Here is a 12007-nt window from a genome sequence, read left to right on the forward strand (position 1 = left end):
CAGGGATGGGCCTCCATTAAAATGAATATTACATGTTAAATCCTGTTTCTGCCGCAGGCCACTGCATAGGCCACGCGTGGGGGGCACTCGCCCCCCCCTCCCCCCGGGCTGACACCACGGCGGGCAGTCCCCTCACCAGCCCCGCTGCTGCCACGGCCCAGCCTCCGGAGGCACCTGCTCTTCACAGTCCGGTGGCTTTTTACAATGTAATAGCAATGTGTGTTTGCCTTCCTGAGGTGAAGTCCACACACAGTTATCCGTAACCGCTGTACACCAGCATACGGTCCGTGTCGCGGGCACGTTGGCAGCCCAGAAACCTCTTGAAATAGATCCGAGCGGAGTTGGCAACCCTACTTGTTCCCAGGTCCCATTTCAAACAAATCCTTACACTGTTCAAGGTTGTTAGTAATGAATGATGCCAGCTGAAGAGTCAGGATTTCATCAATGGATATTTGCTAATAAAACCGTAAAATAATATCATACATCAAGTACATAGCCCTGAAATTAAGCTGTGGCAAAATCCCTTTCGGGCCACCACAAAACACATCTATGCCACCAGGGGACAGCTCTGAGCAGGGCACTGCCCGACCCAAAGCTGGGTTTCTGCGGGCCAAGCTGTCCACTCACAGGCCTCAATTAGGAACTGGGTTTGGGCTAGGATAATGGGTGGAAATCCTTCTTGGATCACCCCCACCATAGGAGGACTCTCCCAAGGAGCCTGGGCAGAGTCCTGCCCAACCTGAAGCTCGGTTTCTGCGCGCCAGGCCACCTAGACAGGCCGCCAGGCCTGAATACGAAGCTAGGTTTGGGCTGGGATTACCGATGGAAAACCTTTCTGAGTCACCCCAGACAAATGTCTCTGCCTTCAAGGGGACTCCCCTGAAGAAGCCCGGGTAGCCTGCCTGACCCAAGGCTCGGTTTGCGAGTGCTAACCTGGCAACTGACAGGCCCCTGGCCTACGTCCTCTTTACCTAGCCCTGAATATGAAGCTGCATTTGGGGTGCAGATATCAAGTAAAATCCCCTCCTAGTACCCGATAACACACATCCATCACCAGTGGACTCCCCTGAAGAAGTCTGGGCAGAGCGCTGCCTGACCCAAAGCTCGGTTTTCGTGCACCAGCTTGCCAACTGACAGCCCCCCAGACTTGTGTGCTATGTATGTTCCTGTGAATAAGAAGTTGACTTTGGGCTGGGATTAAAGGGCAAAATCCTTTTTGGAGCACCCCAAAACACTCTTCTCCACCACCCAGAGACTCTAGAAGCTTGGGCTGGTCCGTGCTTGACCCAATGTTTGGTTTTTGAGTGCCAGCCTGCCACCTGCCACCCACCTGTCAGTACCTGCATGCTAGGTACATTGCTTCATATAAGGATCTTATTTTGGGCTGGAGTTATGGGGAAAAACCCACTTTGGATCACCCCAAAACCCACATCACCACCACCAAGGGACTCACTTGAAGACGACTAGGCAGGTCGCTGCTTGAACTTGAAGCTTGGTTTTTGAGTGCCAGCCTGCCAATTAATACCCACCCTGTAAGGCCTGCATGTTGTTGTTTCGCCAGGCGCTGGACAGCAGTAAGGATGGCTGCATATAAATATAAGGGTTTTACCCAACTTTTCAAATTTACCTCAAGCCCCAACCCAGAAATTTGGTAAAGTAAATGCGTACTAGGTGTTCTAATATGAACAAAACATGCCCACTTGCAAGCAAATGTTAAATTAAAACAGATTTATTACAAGGGAAAAGGGGAACAAGGGGACACCCTAAGCAAAATGTTAACTATTAACCTTTGACTGTACCTTAAAATTTGCCACAATCTTAGTGGCAAACCAACCTGGGGAACTATTACCTAGCCCAGTGACATGGGAAGGGATCTTACCCAAGGCTGCCACCCAGGAGCTATACCACCTGCGCCAGCTGAGTAGTAAATTCAGGGTAGGGAGGCCCACCCTGGAGGCCCTGCTGCTCAAGTACCCCTTCAGACATTTGTACCCTCTGCTTACTAATGAGAGTAGGCAAAGTGAAATGACAGTTTTCACTATGGAGCATTACCCTAGTCAAACACACAGAACATAATCAGGGATACACGTGTATAGAAATATGAATGTTTAATACATATCACTACGAGCCGGGAACCTACTTGAAAGAATGGGGACATAATGGCATTATTTGACAACTTGCTTTGGGTTTAAACCAGGTTAAGAATTACAGTATGGTTTTTTGTCCAAGGTGAGGTTTTTTCCCCTCATTCAACATGGCAGGAAAACATGCTTCATCTTGGATCTGAATACCAGCACTCTGTCACCAGCTAAGTCCAGGATCAGGCAGTGGTATATATCAGGGATCAGGCAGGGAGTAAGGCAGCAGTTCACATGATGATCAGGAAGCAGCACACGTAAGGACTGGGTGGGGAATGGGGCAGCTGTGTGGGTGGGGGTCAGGCAACAGTATGTGCTCATAATTGAGCAGGGGTTAAGGAAGTAGCATGTGATAGGGCATTGGGCAACAGCATATATGGGGGGATTGGAAGCAACAGGGGTCAGAAGTTGGAGCAGCAGTGCACATGGGGAGCAGGCATGGACAGCAACATGTGCTGGGGATCAGGAGGAAGCACAGGTTGGGAATGGGCAGAGCAGGTGAGTGAGGGGTCAGTGGTAGGTTGTGGATCAGAGGAAAATGGCAGGTGTAGGGGGGTACGTGGGAAGGGAGCAAGGGGCAGGGGTCAGACTGCCTGCCTCCTCCTCCCATGGAGGAGGACAGATTTAAAACAATCTTCCAGTAAGTAGATTCTATACATGGAAAATTATAGCAAATTATAGAATTACAGTATAAATTTTTCCACATATGGAATCTACCTATTTGGGGTGGTCATCCTACATTGAAAGATAGCTTGGATTCAGGTAAACACAGTATTCATTGCAAAAATAAATGATCATTATCATTGCAAAGTATTCCATCCAATAATACAGCAGTTCCCAACCCCTGCTGGTGACCCAAATGAGGGTCATGGGGGCAATGTTGGCAGCGCCACACACAAATGAGCCATGCCACATGCTGGGAGCTTCCTTGGCCCCACCCCGGGGCTGCTGCTGCACTCTGCTCCCATCAGCAGGCTGCAGAAAAAAAGGATTGGGAACCACTGCAATAACAGAACATAGAAGATAGAAGAGAACAGGTAAGAGCTGAAAAATCACAGTATTAGTACTACTAGTAGTAGTAGGCATCTGCCGATCTCACAAGACAATAGAATTATGCCAAGACATCAGCTTGCTGAAAGTAATATGTGGTTGAAAGATAAAGTGAAGCTGGAGTGATCTCTTCAAGGTGCATGAGCCTGGGTAGTGTATTTGGAGACACTGAGCTGTCCCCCGCCCTCCCAGCCTTGCTGGTTTACTCTAAAGAAGAGGCAGATGGCAGTATGTTTGGAACCAGCTGGGCCGCAGGAGCAGCTGTACCAAAGATCATCCATTTGTTCAGTCAGGACTCTATTCCTAGACTGGCTGTCAACCAGGGTTAAAGAGCCCAGTCTATCCAGTCACAGAGTGGACTTCAGTTCCCTAAGTTTTTGACGGCCAGATCAGGAGGATGAAATAAATGAGGCTTTCTTTAGACAACTAGCAGAAGTTTCCAGATCACAGGCCCTGGTTCTCATGGGGAACTGGGAGGGTAGTATGGCAGGGCACCAGTAATCCAGGAAGTTTTTGGAGACAACTTCTTGGTATGGGTGTTGGAGAGACCAACTAAGAGCCATGCTCTTTTTGATCAGCTGCTCACAAACAGGGAAGAATTGGTGGGGAGCACAAAAGTGGATGGCAACTTGGGCAGCAGTGACCACAAGATGGTCGAGTTCAGCATCCTGACAAAAGGAAGGAGAGGAGGGCGAGGAAGAAGAACAGCAGAGTATGGACCCTGGACTTCAGAAAAGCAGACTTTGACTTCCTCAGGGAACTGATGGGCAGGATCCTGTCTGAGGGGGAAAGGAGTCCAGGACAGCTAGTTGTATTGTAATGAAAACTTACTGAGGGCATAGGAACAAACCATCCCGAACTGCAGGAAGAATAGCAAATATGGCAGGCGACCAGCTTGGCTTAGCAGGGAACTCTGCAGTGAGCCTAAACACAAAAAGGAAGTTTACAAGAAGTGTTGCTTAGGCATATAGGGATAAAATCAGGAAGACCAAAGCACAGTTGGAGTTGCAGCTAACAAGGGACGTGAAGAGTAACAAGAAGGGTTTCTATAAGCATGTTAGCAACAAGAGGAAGGTCATGGAAAATGTGGGTTACTTACTGAATAGGGGAGGTAACCTAGTGACATATGATAAGGAAAAGGCTGACGTGTTAAATCCATTTTTTTGCCTCAAGTCTTCACAGGCAAGGTCAGCTCCTGGACCACTGTATCGGGCAGCACAGTTTGGGGTGCAGGTGAGCGGCCCTCAGTGGCGAAAGAACAGGTTAGGGACCATTTAGGAAAAATGGATGCATACAAGCTCATGGGGCTGGATGCAATGCATCCGAGAGTGCTGAAGGAGTTGCTGATATGTTTACAGAGCTGCTGACCATAATCTTTGAAAATCTGTGATGATCGGGGGAGGTCCCAAACGATTGGCAGATAGTGCCCATCTTGAAGAAGAGAAAGAAGCAGGATCCAGGGAACTACAGACCAGTCAGCCTTACTTCAGTCCCCAGAAAAATCATGGAGAAAGGCCTCAAGGAACCCATTTTTAAGCACTTGGAGGAGAAAAAATTGATCAGGAAAAGTCAACATGGATTCACCAAGGCCAAGTCAAGTCAAGCCTGACCAAACTGGATTGCCTTCTATGATGAGATGAATGGCTCTATGAAAGCAGTGGACATGATAAACCTTGACTTTAGCAGAGCTTTTGATACGGCCTCCCACAGCATTCTTGAAAACAAGTCAAGGAAGCATGGGTCGGATGAAAAGAGTGTCAAGTGGGTAGAAAGCTAGCCAGACCATTACGCTCAACAGGTAGCAATCAATGGCTCGAAGTCTAGTTGGCAGTTGGTATCAAGTGGAGTACTCCAGGGGTCAGTTTTGTCCAATATCTTAATTAATGATCTGGACAATGGGATGGATTGCAACATCAGCCAGTTCAGAGGACACCAAGCTAAGGACTATAGTAGATACACTGGAAAGGATGGCTAGGATTCAGAGTGACGTAGACAAATTGGAGGACTGGGCCAAAAGAAATCTCAGGAGGTTCAACAAGGACAAGTGCAAAGTCCTGCACTTGGGACGGAAGGCTCCTATGCACCACTACAGGCTTGGGTCCAACTAGCTCAGCTGCAACCCTGCAAAAAAGGACCTGAGGGTTATGGCAGACAATAAGTTGAATACGAGTCAGCAGTGTACCCTTGTTGCCAAGAAGGCTAACAGCATACCGGGGCCGCATTAGTAGGAGTGTTGCCAGCAGATTGAAGAAAGTAATTATTCTGCTCTATTCTGCACTAGTGAGGCCACACCTGGAGTACTGTGTCCAGTTTTCAGCCCTCCGCTACAGAAAGGAGGTGGACAAGTTGGAAAGTCCAGTGGAGGTCAATGACAATGGCTAGGGGGCTGGGCACATGACTTGTGAGAGAAGCCTGAGGGAACTGGGTTTATTTAATCTGCAGCAGAGAAGAGAGTAAGGATGGAGCTAGACTGTTCTCAATGGTGGCAGATGACAGAACAAGGAGCAATGGTTTCAAGTTGCACCAGGGGAAGTTTAAGTTGGATATTAGGAAAAACTCTCTCTAGGAGATGGTGAAACAGTGGAACAGGTTACCTAAAGATGGTGGAATCTCCATCCTTAGAGATTTTTAAGACCCAACTTGACAAAGCTGTGGCTGGACTGAACTAGTTGGGGCTGGTCCTGCTTTGAGCAGGGGGTTGGACTAGATGACCTCCTAAGGTGCCTTCCAACCCTCATTTTATGATTCTATGCTCAGGCTCAGGGTGAGTTCAACTTGAGCCTTTCTGCACTCAGCCAGTTTCCAGGTTATGCTTGGGAAAGAAAGATGTGTGGTTTTGATGCCTGAGGGCATGGGTAATTTTCCAATAGCTTACTATGTGGCTGCTTTAGCCCTGGCACATGACACTATGTCATAGTGCAGCCTTAGGTAGTCTTGCACAAAGCCATAGCGTACATATGGGAAACACTGACAGAGCCTGGCTTAGTGACATGGCACATCCTGACTTTAGACCTCTTCACACTTTGGCCAAATGTGCACGTGCCTCATTAAGGGCTGCGCAAAGTGACGTTGCAGTTTTACAGCCTAGAATCATATGCAACTGTGATTCTCTCCCCTTCCCTTTCTTATACCGAGTACCTCACAATGTGTGGGTTCTACAAAAGCAAGGGGATCTGCCTCTCAGCTCTTTATTCTTCACCCTGAAGCTCTACCCCTTTTTCATATTGCTTTCTTTTATGAGAATGTAAGGGGAATTGATCTTTTCTCCTGTGGCTAATACCTCCTGGAAAAAGGCAATATTAGCACAATACAATACAGTGAGCTCTTGGCCTGTAGAGGGCCCAGTGGGTAAAATGGGAAGATCATAGCCCTAGAATTCAGCATCCACCTCTCTTCATAATCTTTATCCTTTCATTCACTTTGAAATCTTTTTTCCTCCTCAAGGAGACACTGAAGGAAAACAGGCACATACCCGATTACAACCTGCCCTCCCCCCATGCATACTTTTTTTTTTTTTTTTTGCAACAACTGAAATCAACAGACAAGATGCCTACTTAAATTGCAGCAGACGTTTGTGGCACACCAGTGTCTTAAATCTTGCTCTTTTTGCTGTGTGCCCCCTCCCCACCCCACAACTGAATGGCTAAGAGGCAAAAACCATGGTATTAATTGCCCCTTGGCCACTCAGAAGGAGAGGGTGGGGAAGGGGTGTGGCACAGCAAAGAGTAAAATTAAAGGCACCGCCGTACTGCAAGCTTCTGTTGCAATTTAGGTAAGTCCCTACAATAGGACCAGAATATTTGTCCAGTATGGTTGCAAATTAAATTACTGGTATATGCAGCTTAGTTTTCATATAGAGGGGTTAGTCCCTCTTGTTTTGCAGAATAAAAATAAGACTAATTTGTGAACCTTGCATCAAAACTGTGCCAGGCCTTCTGACTAAGAATATCTCAGCTGCTCAAGCAAAAGATTCAATAAAGCTTTTCCGAAAAATCTACACAGGAAGGTCCTGTTTAGAATCAACTTTTTTCATATACATTAAGTAACTTAAATATATAGACAGATGACTATTCACTACAACTGAAGTCACTTCCTAAAAGCATGAACATACTCCACAGTACTTCCTGGTTTTTAACTATGACGACTTATCAGGTTTAGGTATTAAACCCAATGTGCTCTCCAGCTGGTTTGAAGAACACTCAACTAAATACCATTGTTTAGTGTCCACCAGCTGCCGTGCATTCATTTGACTGCTATATATTCTATAGATCGCTGCAGCAACATTAATTCAGTCCTCCTTGGTTGATGCATTGCTGTCATTTTTTCATGACTTGTAGGTGCAACCTAATAAAACGCCTTGACTGAACTGGCCAGAAGAAAACTCAAAGGGTTCAAGGAGGGTTTGTAACATTGGACCACAATACTGATGCACCATGGAGGGAATCCTGGAATATGGAGGCTGACCAGTAATCAGAATTACATATACTAGAGAAGATACCCAAATCAAGACTACTTGGGAGAAAGAAGTTTAGTTGTGTGTCAGGGGAAGCCAGTTATCTCCCTATTTATTAGTAGATATTTAGTGCCTTCCAGCCTAGAACATCCCCCAAAAGAGTGTGTTGCTCATCAGGGCAGGACTATATTTGATAAATTTGATCTGATATTCAAAATGGACAAGGGTGGCTGTTTTACCAAAAACCTGTTTTAATAAAACCAAAGTGAGGCAGATGGCTACCATTATGGAAATCTGAGTCTTGTGACTCAGAAAAAGAAGTAGACTTTGAGGTGTTAGTAAATTCAAAAAGTAAAACATCTTCACACTTCAAGAGGGAACACCTGGATTGCTGCATCTCGCATCATCACTGGAAAGGAAGCAAGAACTACACACTTTTTTTAAACTCCCCTTTAATCACCCACCATAAAGCCATTATTTCTGATTTGGTAACTGGTTCATATTTATAAAAATCATTCCATCTAATATGGACTGTACGCATGACGGCAGAACTTCATGGGCAGTTAATCCAACTCCTTGCACTTATAAACTGTATAAAAAAAACTTGCTTCACAGGCAAAGACTCAGTGCGATTTCCTTAAAGCTGAAGGCAAATCTATGTTCTTGACAGTCCACGATTATCCAAGTCCTTTACCTGCAAAACAATAAGTTATTTAAGCTTTCTTCAGAATTTCTCAGAATTAACAAAGGAAAATACTTTTTGAAAGAGTTTCCCTAGACATCCCTGATCATAAATTAGTTTTTTCTTTTCATTCCGTCTTAAACAGTTAATATTCAAAGCCATGTTCTTTAATCCTTGTGTACTAGTACTTTGCAGTCACAAGCTACACAAAAGGGCTAAGTCATTCCACTTTGTTTTCCTGTCTTTTCAGAGGTGTCATAAATTACCCTAGTGATAGAGAGCTCAGATGAGAGAGGAGAGATAATTTCACTCATCTTATGATGTACTTCAGATGTGTTCCACTGGTTTGGACTGGGCAGAACTAATTGCATGAAAGACATATTTCAACTTTTCTAATTTAAAAGAGTGTTGTGATGAACATTATATTTAACCATACATAATTCTCTGCAGACTTTGGAACAGAGGCACTTTGCACTTTTGTAGTTCTCATGTACCAACGAGAGGGGAAGCAGGTATACTTGGTAACAGAGACATCAGTGGCAACTCCATTTCACAGATAAAGAAATGGATGCACTGTGTGAACAGCTTGTCCTAGATCATGCAGCAAATCTATCAGTCAGGAAAAGACTAGATCTCTTGTCTCTGCGTTCTCCCCACTGCATTATATGCTAAGGCAGCATGAGCCCAAAGGGCAAAACACTATTTGCTATTCCAGAAAAGGTATGATGTGATCAGACACCAAGCTAGTCAAATCTGTACAGATTAAAGAGTTAAAGCTAATTCCACTGTCTGCATTTACTTGCTTCTTTTGGTATAGTTGAGGTGGCAGAAGTTTGATTTTTGATTCAACCTATGCAGCTTCAACCTTCGCAGCCATCTGGTGAGCTGCAAAGTAACTTGCCCTCTGAAAGCTGTCTGTGCAAGCAACAAATAACAAAGTCTGGTCAAAACAATGCATACCTTACACAATGGTCCAAAGAGACAGGTACAGAAACAAGGTGCTTCCTAAAATATTACTAGCCCAGACTTCAAACTAGACTCCTTTCTAGGTCAAGTTAATGCAATGTCTGTGGTAACCTTGATCAATATCCTAAATTCATTTCTAAAACTCAACTCCACACTTTACTTGGAAGAAAAAAAAATCTCAGTGAAGGATCTTTGAGATGGCAGTATCCCAGGATATTAGGAATACCCCGACTGTTCTCTCTTAAGAGGCAGATGGTAGTCCCTATTGTTTGCTTACTTTGTATATTCGGACTAGCCAGTGCTCTGTAGTATAGGCCTCTTCCAGGACGTCAAGCTCAAAATCTTTATTTCCAATCTCAGCATTTCTCACTCTGTCGTAACCTGGTGGGCGCTCTAGAGAGAATGAAAGAGTGATCAGAGATTTCAGAGGCCCTATTTCCACAGAAATAGCATAGGCCCCTCCAACCCAATTGAAGATACTTTCCAAAGGACTCTCAAAACCCAAGAGGCACAGAATGAATTTGGAATATGAACTACCCAATCTCTCTCCTCCTTCCCCAGGTGACTGCACTCCAAACAGAGTAGCATGTTCACTGTCTGTACCCCGCATTTTAAATAAATAAATCACGATTTTATTAGGAAATAGCAGGCCTGGTGAAGTATACCAGAAAAGGGCGGGGGGGAGGAGAGCACCAAGGTAAATGAGAAAGGTTATTGTTTCATGTTGTTTGTGGAGAAAGTGTCCAACTGCATCTTAAACTGTGTGGTGTTAGGTATCAACAGTTTTAGTGGGAGGCAGCCATACAACACAGGGCGGCCAAAATGGCTAAAGCCTTCCAGTAAAGTAAGGAGCCTGCCAGCAATTCACATTTCAGCACAAATTTGAGAGAGAACTTCACACTGCTGAAAGATGCTGGAATGAGGCCCCCTTTCCTTATCCCCAGAGGACAGGTCAACATCATCTCCATTTTAAAGACTGCGGTGAAGGAGGAAGGGAAAAGCAATTTGCCCAAAGCCATACTGCAAGCATACAATGTCACAAAAAACCTTAAATGAACCCTAAATGTCAGGATACTTGTGTTCTCTGCTTTAGTCTCAAGACAAATTCCAGGTGCTCTTTTTGCAATACCAACATAAAGACCACTGCTACTTACTGGCTTCAGTGTAGACCTGCCCAAAGCGGTAGTAGCACATCTTATACATAAGGCAGTTGAGCAGCACAGGGGAACCCTCCCTATCGACACGGAACTCTCCAGTCGGTGTGTAGTAATCGTGTTCCTTTATGTGCTTCCCAGTGTCTGTGCTCCCACCAATTCGCACCATCCACAGGAACTTGTTGATATCTAAAGGAGCAAGGAGACAGTGTGAGGTGACATTTGCTCTCATTTCCAGCAACCAGTTAAAGCACCCAAGTGTGGCATTCAAGAGGAACACTGTCCAGACTACAGGCCTCTGCCAGACAGGGGACAACATCTGGCAAAAAATTTACACAGCTGCATGTCTCAGATCTCATATATGCTGTTATTTCACTGACAACTGCACCATCTATATGCAGTTTCAGCTGGGAGTGAGGCTCTAACAGATCTGGGTGTGGGAACAAGTTGCTACAAATGGTTCAGTCTCCTATAACTGTACAATGTCCTTAGTGAGCAAAGCAGCAGCACTTATATGGCAATATTTCCTTAAGTGTTGTATGAGTAATTAAACACATTGAACTCCACCACCCCAGAGGAGGCAGGGCTACAAGTAAGGCAACAGAAACAGTGTAAGGATTATTGTCCAGGAATACAAGAAGTAACAGGCAACACAGAAACTAGTACTCAGTGGGTGCGTCTACACGAGATGCTTTACTGTGCAGTAAATGTGCGCACACTTACTGCGCAGTAAACGGCTCTAAATCAGAATAAAATCTGCTACCTGCAAATGCGAGTAGCAAAATTTACTTGCAGTTAGTTACTGCACAGTAGTGCTTGTGTAGCAAGGCCTCAGCTGGGTGAGGATTCCCCACCCAGCCAGGGGCTCACTGCTAGCTGCCCCACCAGCAGATCAGGACAGGATCTGGGACCTGCCCCACCCCTGCAGCTCTTTCTAAATCCTGAGTTCCCAACGGGGGAACTTGGCCCAGGAGCTCCCTACTACTGGGGCAGGAGGACATTGTCCCTGCCCTGGCAGTAGCCCTCCCTGAGGATGTCCCAGCCCTGGCCAGGAGGCAGCTGTCTCCTGGCCCAGGGCTCCCCACCAGCTCTTGGACTAGCAACTATGAAAGGGAGCCTAGAGCTCCCCCTGTTGGAGGCAGGCATCCACTGCAGGGCCCCAGGAAGCAGAAGCAGTTTATTGCTATTAGCAGCAAGTCTGCTCCCACTTCCCTGCACATGTAGACACCTGCCTGGCAGCATTTACTTGCAAGTAAACAGCTCCCAGATCTAATGGATGTGTAGACACACCCAGTGCTCCCTGGCATCTGGCCTCATGCTTCATCTGCCACCCAAACTAAGCAACCACCTTTTCAGCACCTGCTCCTCATCCATTACCCTGAAGACTGTCAGGTAATAGCCACATACGTCTATAATAAATCTTACAGAAACATTAAGTTCTTCTCCTGAGGGTATTGCTAATAAAGATGCAGGTTTGCTCTCACTCCTAGCAGAGAAAGAATTGGTTTTCATAGTTTCATAGTTTCTAGGGTCGGAAGGGACCCAAGTAGATCATCTAGTCCGA

General features: G+C 45.7%; 1 protein-coding gene and 1 long non-coding RNA gene across 2 annotated transcripts in view; both read right to left on the reverse strand.

The window, feature by feature from the left end:
- Nucleotides 1–1713: 1713 nt before the first annotated feature.
- On the reverse strand, nt 1714–3750 carry LOC109317979. Its single transcript, XR_002103157.1, has 2 exons — nt 2195–3750; nt 1714–2139 (listed from the first exon to the last, which is right to left on the reverse strand). It is a non-coding gene; the product is annotated as an uncharacterized LOC109317979 (long non-coding RNA).
- Nucleotides 3751–7872: 4122 nt separating this feature from the next.
- Nucleotides 7873–12007, reverse strand: part of STT3A (STT3A, catalytic subunit of the oligosaccharyltransferase complex) — a 24707-nt gene continuing 20572 nt past the window's right edge. Inside the window, exons 15-17 of the mRNA XM_019546952.1 lie at nt 10444–10632; nt 9567–9682; nt 7873–8335 (exon numbers count right to left, since the gene is read on the reverse strand). Of these exons, the coding sequence (XP_019402497.1) occupies nt 8297–8335; nt 9567–9682; nt 10444–10632 (344 nt within the window). The 3' untranslated portion in view covers nt 7873–8296. The remainder of the gene's footprint in view (nt 8336–9566; nt 9683–10443; nt 10633–12007) is intronic.

The sequence above is a fragment of the Crocodylus porosus genome, unplaced genomic scaffold (genome assembly GCF_001723895.1).
Source record: "Crocodylus porosus isolate Cpor-Errol unplaced genomic scaffold, CroPor_comp1, whole genome shotgun sequence".
NCBI lineage: Eukaryota > Metazoa > Chordata > Crocodylia > Crocodylidae > Crocodylus > Crocodylus porosus.